This window comes from Podarcis cretensis (assembly GCF_951804945.1).
Source record: "Podarcis cretensis genome assembly, chromosome: 7".
Classification (NCBI taxonomy): domain Eukaryota; kingdom Metazoa; phylum Chordata; class Lepidosauria; order Squamata; family Lacertidae; genus Podarcis; species Podarcis cretensis.
This window is the reverse complement of record NC_137176.1, coordinates 30,095,397-30,107,400: the sequence shown is the minus strand read 5'-3', so window position 1 is coordinate 30,107,400 and position 12,004 is coordinate 30,095,397. Positions and strand designations below refer to the sequence as shown.

General features: G+C 45.5%; 1 protein-coding gene across 1 annotated transcript; it reads right to left on the bottom strand.

Moving 5' to 3' along the window:
• Window positions 1–301: 301 nt before the first annotated feature.
• On the bottom strand, window positions 302–11,377 carry SMIM13 (small integral membrane protein 13). Its single transcript, XM_079985128.1, has 2 exons — window positions 10,699–11,377; window positions 302–5,223 (listed from the first exon to the last, which is right to left on the bottom strand). Exons 1-2 carry the CDS (start codon window positions 10,772–10,774, stop codon window positions 5,039–5,041), a joined length of 261 nt encoding a protein of 86 aa, XP_079841254.1. The 5' UTR covers window positions 10,775–11,377; the 3' UTR covers window positions 302–5,038.
• Between the last annotated feature and the right edge of the window lie 627 nt (window positions 11,378–12,004).

The window sequence follows — 12,004 nt, the reverse complement described above, 5'->3', positions numbered from 1 at the left end:
GTATGTAACCCGAGGTACCACTGTATTCATGCTCCTGGTACATGAGGGTTAGATTACTGCAATGTGTTGCTTGTGGGACTGCCATTTAGCTCCAAGACATTCCTTTGGTTGAAATAATGCCGTGCTCCCAGCCTCACTGCCACTGCCTGGCTGTCAGAAAGCCTTGCTGATCCACTTGCCAACCACCCAGAGCCCTACCAGTAAATCCCAATCTACCTTCTGCCTACCCCGGCTCCAAACCTTTGGAAGCGGGCAAGCCATAAATGAATCATGTGTACAAAAAAAATCCAGATGCAAAACGTTCGGGCACCCATATCAAGCCGGGTTGCTTACATTTTATTTGTCAAGTTACTGGTGGAGTCAGTTTTAAGTTAAGAAATAATAATTAAAAAAGAGAAAATAGTTAGCATGATGGAGTCAGAACACACAAAAACATTTGGTACAGTATACATATTTAACCAATGAGCACAGGAAACCTCATGTGTTGTAACTGCAGCCATCTACGTATAACCCTGGCCATGACTGATGTTGGAACATCTGCAGGTGTAAACTAATTCACTGCGAATGTCACCGGGAGCAGCAAAACTACTTATCAGCTGTGATACAGTGAACGGCATATCCCAGAGATGACCGCAACAGCAGTGCTGTGAATGAACGATTCAGACTATGTTATTTTACAAAGCTACCTGGTGTTTCCACAATGTGACACCTACTAGTTGCACCGCGGTAGAGACAAAGGAGCATTTTGTAAGCAAACGGATCTTAAATGCAATCTTCATTTTTTTGGGGGGGGGGGGAGGAGGAATAATATCTACTATTATTTTTGTTTATGTCTGCATGCTGAGTGTTTACCCGACTCATCTGCAGAAGTCGTAAGGATGTTGGCAGCTAGCAGGTCAAACTACTGAATGCCATATTCATTAAAATGGTTGCAATACTAACAGAGGAAGCGACAAACATAAAACTCTCAACTCCCTTGCATGTATTAAAATTCCATAATGTTTGAAGAAAAGATGAGCAACAGCTAAAATGGTAAGGGTGAGTTTTCTTAAACAGGTCCAGATGAAATAGCTTGAATTTTAGGTGAAACGGGGGACAAAGAGCAGGTTTGCTCATTTTTTAAGGCAAAATTCCCAATTGCAAAACACGTGTCACAACTGGACACTACATGCAAAGTGACATGCACAACGCCACTCTTCCAAGTGGCAATCTATATAGAGAGAGCCCCTGCCCCTATCTCCTATGAAGCACTTTCACATAGTCAAGTGCCCATGCTTGCACAGGCCAAAAGCTGCAACCCTCTGTCGTTATTATTGAGTAAGCAGCAGTGAGAACGGCGGTAAATTTCCAAGTACCTGCACAGAATTTCACTGGGTCTCACATAACTTCCACAAGCCTTGGTGGTGCAACATGCTCTAAGGTTCTGAAGAAAACCCTTTTTCTGCTAAAGGTGCAATTTATTTTAACTCAACTGCACCACTTCAATCCACTCCAGCTAGCCTTTGTGGCTAGAACCTGCCTCCACATCTTACGTGACTGAGTCAACTCATAGTCACTGATCAGTTTAAAGAGTACCTGCAGTTAGGTAAGCTTTCCATTAGTCTTTGGGCAAATCCAAACCCTGGTGCAGGTCTGTGAATGATAACGTTGTTGTTGTTTGTACTAAATGCAAGCTTGCGTTAAGGAGAAACAGATCGCATCTGCTTGGGGTTGCCCTCTTTGGCGCCAGAGAAGCATTTTGACCTCCCCCTACCTCAACTACCTCAGTCCACTGTCACTGAAAGCTCTTCAGTCTCTGCTTTGGGGCTGTTTGTGGGCCTGGGAGAATCTTGAGGTCATCGCCACCTGCTTTTTACGGCATGAGTCAATGGAGAGTCCATGGCGTCACATCTCCCCACCAATGCTTCCATTAAGAAAGGAATACTTCCAGCTCAGGGGAACAGCCCTCCTCCTCCAACCAGACTTCCAGGGATCTTCCCTCGGCCTTTTTGGGGACTCTGACTGACATCACAATTCATTTGAGAACCTGTTAGCACAGGCTGGGGAACCTTGGTTCATACAGACATCATTGGATTCCAGCTCCCATCAAGCCCAGCACAGCCAATGATCAAGGGTGATGGTAGCCCACCAACATCTGGAGGGCCGAAGGTTCTCCATCTCTGTTTTCGCAGGAAATGCTCATGAACTCAGTACACAGCTAACGTGTGTAGCATTTCAACCAAACTCTTCACCACAGCCAAGCTTGACTGGGATGCAGGAGGGGGCTCGGCGGGAAGAGTACTCGGCCTGTAACTGATTGGATAATCCAAAAGGCGAAAGCTACTTGGTGTGGACCAAGCATGTGGTGTGCAAACATAGCTAGAAGAGTGCTACATTGTCGGCAGGCGTGGTGCTACTGGTATGAAACAGACTGGGGCACCAGGATTGCTTAGGGGATAGCGTTCTCCATTTTCCAAAATGTCAGGAGGAAATGATTACCGGTGTCCTGCTCAAGAAGCAGTGAGCTGGACAAGGGATACCAATCTAGCCAGAAGGGCACCGTGTCAACAAGCTTTCCCTGAGCCCTCTGTGTCACACTGCTGAATGCTACATTGAAGGAAAATCTAGACAAGCAATAAGTCCTCATCAACTCCAAAGTCACTGTGCTTCTTTGCTTTGAAGGCGAGGTCACTACAGCCCTGTACAGCCACAATTTAGCCCACTCCTGAAACTACCCGGTGGATGATCCATTCCTTGGTTCAGAGGGAACAGATAACAAGCGCTAGCTTTCCAGCCAAGCAGCTATGATACGGACATTTCACCAAGCTGCAGGAGGGATGTCTGGTGCCCTTCCGCATCTTTGAATGAAATGTATCTTAGCTCCCTCCCTAAGTGAAGCCTTTTCAGAATTATCTATTACAGAGAAAAACAAGAGCCATCAGAAACAGGATAAAAACTTCAAACAGGGGTCACCAACGTGGCACCCACAGGCCTTTCCAGGCGTTGCTCTGCTTGCCTCCACTGAAGCCTTGAAGGAAGCATTTTACAGGAGCCAATAGAAAAGGTTACAGTAGGGGCATGGTTACATTACACGGGAGTGCGGTGCTCACGAGAGTTTCACAAATTTGAAAACGTCTGGTGATCCCTGAAAATCAGCAGGTGCAACACAAAGTCTAATGGGAGGCAGGGAACAATCGGTCATTGGCTTTCATGGACAAATAAGTTTTGAGCTGCATTTTTTTTAAAAGCTGATATCATCCAGTGGACTGTTCTTATATAAATCTGATAAGGCAACCATTTGTGGGGCGGATTGGGAGGGGGGAGAAAATGAGGCAGATTAGTCTGAAAACAACGGGCATTATTTAATTTCAAGTATTTCCTCCCACCACATCCACCTTAAAGAAGCCAGTTGCAGAAATCTTTTTTGATACGCCAGGGTTTTCATTTGCAACATCTTCAGATTTAAGAGCATCCTTTTTTTATGTGCACAGACCCAGGTTTGCTGTCGTGCAGTACATGAAACAGGCCTGTACTGCCATGTTCATTACATGCTCCAATAGGTATTAATTAAAAACTGAACAAAGAGGAGTTTCCAAGAAAATAAAATAAGAGCAGGACAACCACTTCAGAGGGTGGGAACATAGGAGCCATTGATGGGTTTGTGAATATTGTCATCTTCAAATTGCTTTTTTGCTTTTCCAAAGGGTGTACACATGTAACTAGACAAGGAACAAACAAAACCCCCAAACAAACAAGGCTCTTGACCCAAATTTTAAAGGAGGTCACTCAAGGTTGCTGTTCAAGATGAGGAGTCTATAGATAAGAGTCTTCAGGACGGCTTGACTTCAGCTGCTATCAAGCATTAAGACACTTTCCCGTAGTCACTGATGAGCAAAACTGCAAGGAGTTGAACAAGAAGAAAGTCAACACAGCTCAACAAGACACATCCTGGAGTTGAAGGATGAGCATCCTGGGGGGGCATCATCATCTCTTACCTACCACTGGTTCAAAGTCAGCATCAGTTATCTTCTACTACAGTTACAGGTGCTAGTTTTATGCATTTAGCAATACTGAAAGTAGTGTCAATCAAGTGGGGCTCCCTTTGCCCAAAGGCAAAGCAGAAGCATTTGCTAAACTGATCATTTGTTTGAGGAACAAAAGATGCAAAGGTCCCAGTCATACAATTCAGCAATAGGGGCAAGACTATGGCTAAAAAGCTGCCCCCCAGAAGTTTGTCTGTAACTCGTTTCAACTGATTTTTGGTGCAAAGGATGCAAAAAAAGAAGAAGCTTACTTCAAACCAATTAGTTAGTGCCTTAAAAAAAAAAGACATTCCATGAAAGGTTTGTAACAGATGCTCCTGTCCTCTCTCTATTATGGAAATAAGAAAGGATTTGACGACACATACACACTTGTGCACAAGCCTGATGAGCTCTTAAGATTAAAAGCAAAGCAGAGCAAGGAACTGCTGTGCATTGAAACTAAAATGCTGTGTTTCATTGCCCACTTATGTTTAAGTCAGTTGTCAATGCCTCCACATGAGCCTAACAGCGAATTTAGGCTATAGATAGAGGCACGCTTTTAGGTCACTGAGCAAAGCAGAACACCCTTGTGTAAGTGGATAAGGCTCAAGTAAAGACACGCTTCCTGTTTGCAAGACGTAGAAATGAAGGGTCGCAAGAGATGCCACCTGCGATGAGTTGCAGTCCTATACAAAAGCAGTCAGTAACCATTTTCAGCTTTGGGAAGCTCATCCACAGATTCACGCTGGGCCTAACCACTGAGGAACAGATCCAGGAGTGTTACTCCTGGCCGACTCTTCTCCCGAGCAGGGAGGAGCCATTTCGGCTCCGCTCTCCCCGTTTCTCTTCGGTCCCATCTTGATCGCCATTAAAATCTCACCGGAACCTCTTCCGAAGCAGTGATTGTTAAATTCCAGGAGTAAAGGAATTCACAAATCCTTGGCCGTCCTCGTTCGGCGTATCAGCAGCACCAAACTACTAAGCCACGGAAGAGTTGCTGGCTACCCATCTCTTGAGGATTGCCCAGGAAGCTCCAATTAAGTTGCTTCTTCGGCGGGTGCCCTTCGCTGCCGGGCAGATCTCCTCTGTGGAGCGGCTGGCGCATCCTGCTCTGCTTCGGGCTCAACCACGGCATTATCCCCTTGCTGAGATCCTGTGTCTCCTATCAGCTCTCGTAAGAACCGGAACTGCGATAGGAAGAGGTGCCAGACAACGTACCAACCTACAGAAGGTGCCAGGAAAGGAAAAAAAGTTGATGTTGTGAACATCTACATAGAAAAACAAGAAGAGGCTGTGCCAGGGCAACTAAACACACACACACACACACACACACTGCCCCATACACGAATAGATGTTGTATGTGTAGATGTTTATGTTACCTTTGGCACACACAGAAAGTTTAAGTGTCAGTGTGATGTAGCTGCTAGACTGTTGGGCTGTAACAGTGAAGATCGAGGTTCAAGTCCCCACTCCACACATCATCATCATCATCACAACCATTATTGTTTTATATACCGCTTAATCAGCAAAATGGCTTCTAAGCAGTTTCCAAGTATAAAAGACAATTACAAAATATTAACGCGTGCTAATTGAAAATACACAATAAATACACACAATTCCATCAAAACATTGAACATTTTAAACATGCAATATTTTAATAAACATTTTAAACATGCACATTTAAAATGCGCAATAAAACAAGCCTGTTAAAACGGAATAACAATTAAAGCAGGAGGTTGGAGTCAAGAGATGGGGGCATGCTTGTCTACACTGATATGTCTCCAAGTGCCAGTAGGATGATAAAACTTCAGCGGCAGTGCTAGAAAAGCAGGTGCCGGAAATCACTGTGAACAACTCCTTTGTTCTCTTATAATGGCAATGGCACCCAACTGAGAGGTGCTGGAACTGAGTTCCTGTAAGTTCCCCTGGGGGGAGCCCTGTTCAGAGGACTGTTGTAAGGATAAAATACAGAGATGGGAACATGTGTGCTGCCTTCAGCTCCCTGGAGGAAAGGCATGACAACCTATCTAACTGTTGAGAATCAGTGTGGTATAGTGGTTAGAGTGTCAAACTAGGGCCAGGGAGACCAGAAAGTTGTATAAATCCAGACTGTAAAATCCAGAGATTTCAAGTCAATGATGAAAGAAACTGAAAGGCAGATTGTCAAAAAGGACAGCCGTACTGCAAAAGCAAACATAGTGACAGTAAAAGCGAGGAACCTTGAATAATAATAATAATTTATTATTTATACCCCGCCCATCTGGCTGAGTTTCCCCAGCCAGTCTGGGCGGCTCCCAATCAAATGTTAAAAACAGTACAGCATTAAATATTAAAAACTTCCCTAAACAGGGCTGCCTTCAGATGTCTTTTAAAGATAGGATAGCTGCTTATTTCCTTTACATCTGAAGGGAGGGTGTTCCACAGGGTGGGCGCCACTACCAAGAAGACCCTCTGCCTGGTTCCCTGTAACCTCACTTCTCGCAATGAGGGAACCACCAGAAGGCCCTTGGCGCTGGATCTCAGTGTCCGGGCTGAACAATGGGGGTGGAGACGCTCCTTCAGGTATACAGGAGGCTGCTGGTTAAAGGCTTTCAGGTGCTCCTGCACCTGCCGGCTACACGCTCACATCAATTTTTATGGTTTTACAATCCCTTGTTTTTCCCTATCCAGTTACACCTCCTGGTTGCTATGCTTTAAAAAAATTAAAAATTCTATGCCACAGATCACTTTTCCGCAGGAAGCAAATAGTATATTGTCACAAACCATCTAATGTTCAAAGCCTTTGGTGGTTTGGTGGAAAGAAGCTCCTTTTACCCAACACCCAAATGTGAAAGAGTTAAGCGCATGTCACCTAGAAAAGCAGCAAAGCAAAAGTAAACAAAACCCAGCATCTTTTAAAAGCATCTGCCAAATTCCTACAGGGGCACAAGCAGCTGCTTTCAGCTTTTGGCAATGAAATAATCCGGAACACCTCATCTCAGCATCTGAGGATAAGCAGCTGTATCCATCTCAGTCACAGCAAGACCACAACAACACAAGGAGAGGAGGGCAAGCACCGTAGAACACAACTCCCTTGACAAGTCTGTGTTCTATTCCTAGAATCAAAGATCTGGGAAGAACCTTGCAGGAGGAGCGATGCCCCCCTACCTCTCAAGACAGGCCATTCCATTGGCAAACAGCTCTTGCCACTAGGTAGTTACCACCTGGTGGAAACTCTAGCTCACATGGCCCTTAAATGTAAAATGTATGATGATCTCCGCCAACAATTTCTAGACCATCTATGTATTCCAACATGGAAACCAGAGACGGAGGTTATGTGCTTCTTATTACAGGGGAGAGACCAGGAGCTCACCAAGACAGTAGCTAAGTTCCTCTATTTGATTTTTTGTCGCTGAAATATGCTACAGGATCCTGCCCTTGCTGGAAACCCACAGAGATGAGGCGGATTGCTCGCCTCTTCTGCCCTTTGGTGGGTGACTGTGCCGTGGGGGGGGGGACACGAGATCGCACTGGCCTATCTATTCTGAATGTATTCTGAATGTTCTTATGTGATGCCAGTAAAGGTTACTTGACTTGACTTGACTAGGTAGTTACACCTAATGTTTGGCCAAGATCAGTTACCCTGTAACATCCACCCACCGGTTCTAGCCCTGCCCTGTGGAGTAACATGGAGCAAGCCATCTTCTGTGTGTGGCAGCCTTTCAGATATTTGAAGGCCGCTCCCAGTTCCAGCCCAATACATTCTGCTCCCTGCCCATATTCTTTAGCAACATGAATTGAAATTGAAATTTCCCAATGTCCACAAGCTTTTGTTTGCCATCAATGAAGGCCTTCAGTGAATACAGAAAAGGTCAGGAAATTACATTCCATGCATGATACATACTATACTAGGTGAAAATTTGAAAAGATTTCCAGTTTCAGATATCAGCAATATAGATTTTCCCCCAAACTTGATGCCATGTTCAAAATGCTTTTTTTGAAGCAACTCTAAAAGGTCTAGGATTTGCATTAAAAGGAGAAAATTTCATCTATCACTTGTTTACTACTGTTGTTGCAAAAGCTGCACTTGGCAATTTTCTACCCAACTCTTGTTGGGAGAGGAATCTTGCAACTTACGTGTGGGTTACTTACTGGGGGTCGCACCTAAAGCCAAAATTGTGTATGGTCAAAACCCATCGGCTTCAATGGTAGGTGGGATTGCCAAAGTCATTTTTCCTGGAACCCCACCCCCTTTATTATTGATGTATATCGCCATGTATTTAAATTTATTTAAATAAACCTGTTACTGTATTTAACAGGTGTTTGTACACAAGCTGTGTGTCTCCATGAATTGTGAGAGTATCAGAATGTGGTGGGGAATCTCCTGTCAAGAAGGGAACCCCTTCCCCATTCCATATAAAGCCATCTGGACACTTAACAATAGCTACAGGATAACATCCTTCAGTGCACCAGAGGCAGCCATGTCATTCTGTCTAATGATAAGGGTCCAGCTCCAACTGCTATCATATCACCCCTTAAGTGTCTTGGAAGTCAAAACATGCACAGCTTTTTCAGCCACTTATTTGCCTCCCTGCCCCCCAATTTTATAAACCATGCCTCCATTTCAAAAAAATGCTGCATATGTAACATTTACAGCTGTAAATTTTATTCTACGAAAAAGTGCTTTCAATGTGACCCACATGGATATTGAAACAAAAACACTCACGGCAATTTAGTCATACAGGCCAAAATCTTGCAAGTGTCTTATTTTAATGCACCAGGTGTTGTGGCTTCATTGCAAATGTACAAACCCTGCAGGGTTCACTAACTTCTGTCATTGTCACATACCATCACCAGTGATAAAGCAGGGGGAAGGGAGCAGTGATGCCTAGGGGTTGTGAAGGATCCATATTTCTGGATCAAGGAGCTTGGAGCTGCGAGAAAGCAATGAATGCCCAGATCAAATGGCTCTTTGCTGGCAGTGTGGTGATCTGCTGGGGCACTGCTCCCCTTTCTCCTCCTTTTAGGAGACCTCAGGTTTCAGCTGGGAAGGACTGAACCCCGACAATAGGCTCATTACGAGCTTATGCGACGCTCACTGAGTCCTAAGAGACTGCAGAATGTGACACCCCTCTAAGCTTCATAAGTCTTGGTTCAGCACTTGGTTCAACATTCCTTTCATTTTTATGAAGAGCTGCCTTATACCAGATCAGGCTGTCCATCTAGCCAAGGACTGTCTAACCCCGAGGGCCCCATCCACACTATCCATTTAAAGCAGCACCATACTACCTTAAACAGCCACAGCTTCTCCCAAAGAATCCTGGGAAGTGTAGTTTATTAAGGGTGCTGGGAATTCTTAGGAGGCCTCTAAGTGCAACAATTCCCAGAATTCCATGGGAAGAACGGCCAGCTATTAAAACCACCCTGAGAACTGTCCTTCTGTGAGGGGAACAGGGGTCTCATAACAACTCTCTAGCAACCTTAAGGAACTACAGCTCCCAGGATTCATTGGGAGACGTCATGGCTATTTAAGGTGGTATAATATTGCTTTAAACGTGTAGCACAGCAGGACAGCAGCTTCCCACATTACCTGCTACCTGACCCTTTTAACCAAAGGTGCCAGCAACTGTGCCCCCCCCCCAAGTGCTGCACATGCTCATCCCACTATCATCCCCGCCAGGCAATTTTCTTTCTGCGCTTTGGCCAGTTGCAAAACCTGTATGATTAGAGCTAAAACAGGGCAAAAATAAATGGATGCCAGCTATCATAGCACCTGCGGCTGTCTTAAAAATCACCACCTGCTTCCATTCAAGCCCAAAGCTCTTAAGGGTTAAATAACTACACACTGTCATTCAGATAACACAGACTCTTCTTAACTTGATTCCTGGCTATTTTTGGAAGCTGGAGGATGATTCTTTATTGCTGCTGTTTTGGGACTATAAGCTACTGCCTGGACACCAAGATAGACTCCATCTAGCGAACTTCCACGCCACCAAAGTCCTTTTTATCAGTTTGGTCTTTTTGAAAAGAAATCTAGATAATCAACTGTGGTGACACCTTACAATCTCAGTTGGAATTATATTTTTAGTAAGTGTTTAGGTCTGCATCTTTTCTTGAGTAAAAAAGGGAAAAGTGCCCATATTATTTCCTCCACTCACCTGCTTCACCACAAATCCAGGGTGTTTGTGTGTGTCCTAACACACCCACACAATTAGAACAACAGGTTTAACGTGAATCTGTTTAAGGGCCTCTTGTCAAAGTGTTCACCCCTAATAAGTGTGTGGCTTGTTTATTTTTATGTCTATCACTTATATTTATATCCTGCCTTTTTTCTAAAGAGCTCAAGGAAGCATATGCTGTTCTCCCCTTCCGTTTTATTATTAGAACAACCACCCTGTGAGGTAGGTAAGGATGAAGGTCAATGGCTGGCCCAAAGATCACCCAGTGACCTTCCTGACTGGGTGGGAATTTGAACCCACATCCCCCAGGCTTATTGCAACACTTGTGGCTTTCTAGCTGGACCACAATGAGGATGATAATTTAGCATCATTCCCAAAATCAAAGTGGACAAAGAAAGGCTGGGGAAATCATTATTGTTTCATGCTATTGCACCTTTCTCTTCTTTCCTTTTATTCCACCACAGGAAAGGGAACGGAGATAGAGGAGAAAGGCAAGACACTCCTGGTTACTGGGAGATAGATCAATAGAAAGTACTCACCGCAAAGCACTAGCAGCAGAAAGCAAGCGAGGGCGGCCACGACGACCAACAAGGACAGGCCAATGCTTTGCCACATTTTCGCAACTAAGAGCTGGGGCTTTGCTCTTCACGGTTCCCTTGGGTTAACTGCGGGAAAGGCGACGACGAGGAGAGAGGAGACAGCAACATCGCTGCCCTCCAGGAGTGGGGAATCCACCGCGACAAGCAAACGGATGGGCTGGAGCGCGCTTGTCCCCTTTCCCGAGGGCTTCGCGCTGGCAATCAAGAGGCAGGGAGTTCCGCAGGACGAGGGTTCCAGAAGACGCGGAGCTCAAAGGGTGGAACAGGGGAAATAAATGAAGCCCAAACTACACGGATTAAAAATTAGTCAGGGTAAAGGGCTCCCAGGGTTTTGGGGAGTTAAGAAAGCAAGAAGAGCGGCGGCACCGGTGGTACCGAAAGGGAGACGTGCAGCTGAGAGTGGGCAGAGCGCTATTTCCTCCCGGCCCGGAGGCTGAGAGGCGGCAGCTCCATCGCTCCTTCCGCGGGGGGAGGAAGGGCGCCAACACCGTCGCCCCCTTCCACCAGCCGCAGAGTGGTTTCTCCCCCTCCCTGAAAACCCCCCCGCAGCCGCAAAAAAAAAGAGCCGGGAGAAGGAGGGAGGGAGCTCAACCTCCCATCACCCGGACATGGCTGTCTCTCTCTTTTCTCCGGACTCTTCTGCGAAGGCATTATGGGAAGTGTGGTTTTAACGTAGAGGTGAGAGCCCTGGCGGCGCACGGAAGAAAGAGAGCGACTGGGACTTCGATTCCCATCGGGCCTTGCGGGTGAAGGCCCGCCTTCCCCGCGCTTGGCACAAGTTGATTGAAAGACGCGGGGGCGGGGCGGGGGGAGAGAATTGTCATAGATCCAAATCAGGGCAGTGGTTTTCTAAATCAGGGCAGTGGTTCTCCAAATCGCTTCGGATGGCTGTGGAGAGCGTTTTAGATATAAAAAAAATTGAACTTTCACATACACACACATTTAAAACCACGTATTCTTTCTTCCGTGTCTGCAACCTGGCTAGAAGAGCAAGGGGCTCCGGTGTTTAAATGTACACAGTATCTTTGCAAGGGAGGAGGATGGGAGGATAAATCAGAAAACGATGCCCCCTGTTAACTTGGTTGGCCACAGACCCCAGTGTCCACCCAAGTTGAATATCTTCATGCAAAAAATAAACTCACTGGGTTACAAACACAGCTTTATTAATCGTGAAAGGATAGCATGCAATTTGAGAGGGTTGAGGAATACTTTAAAAAGCATCCTATGTAAGAATGAATATCACAAA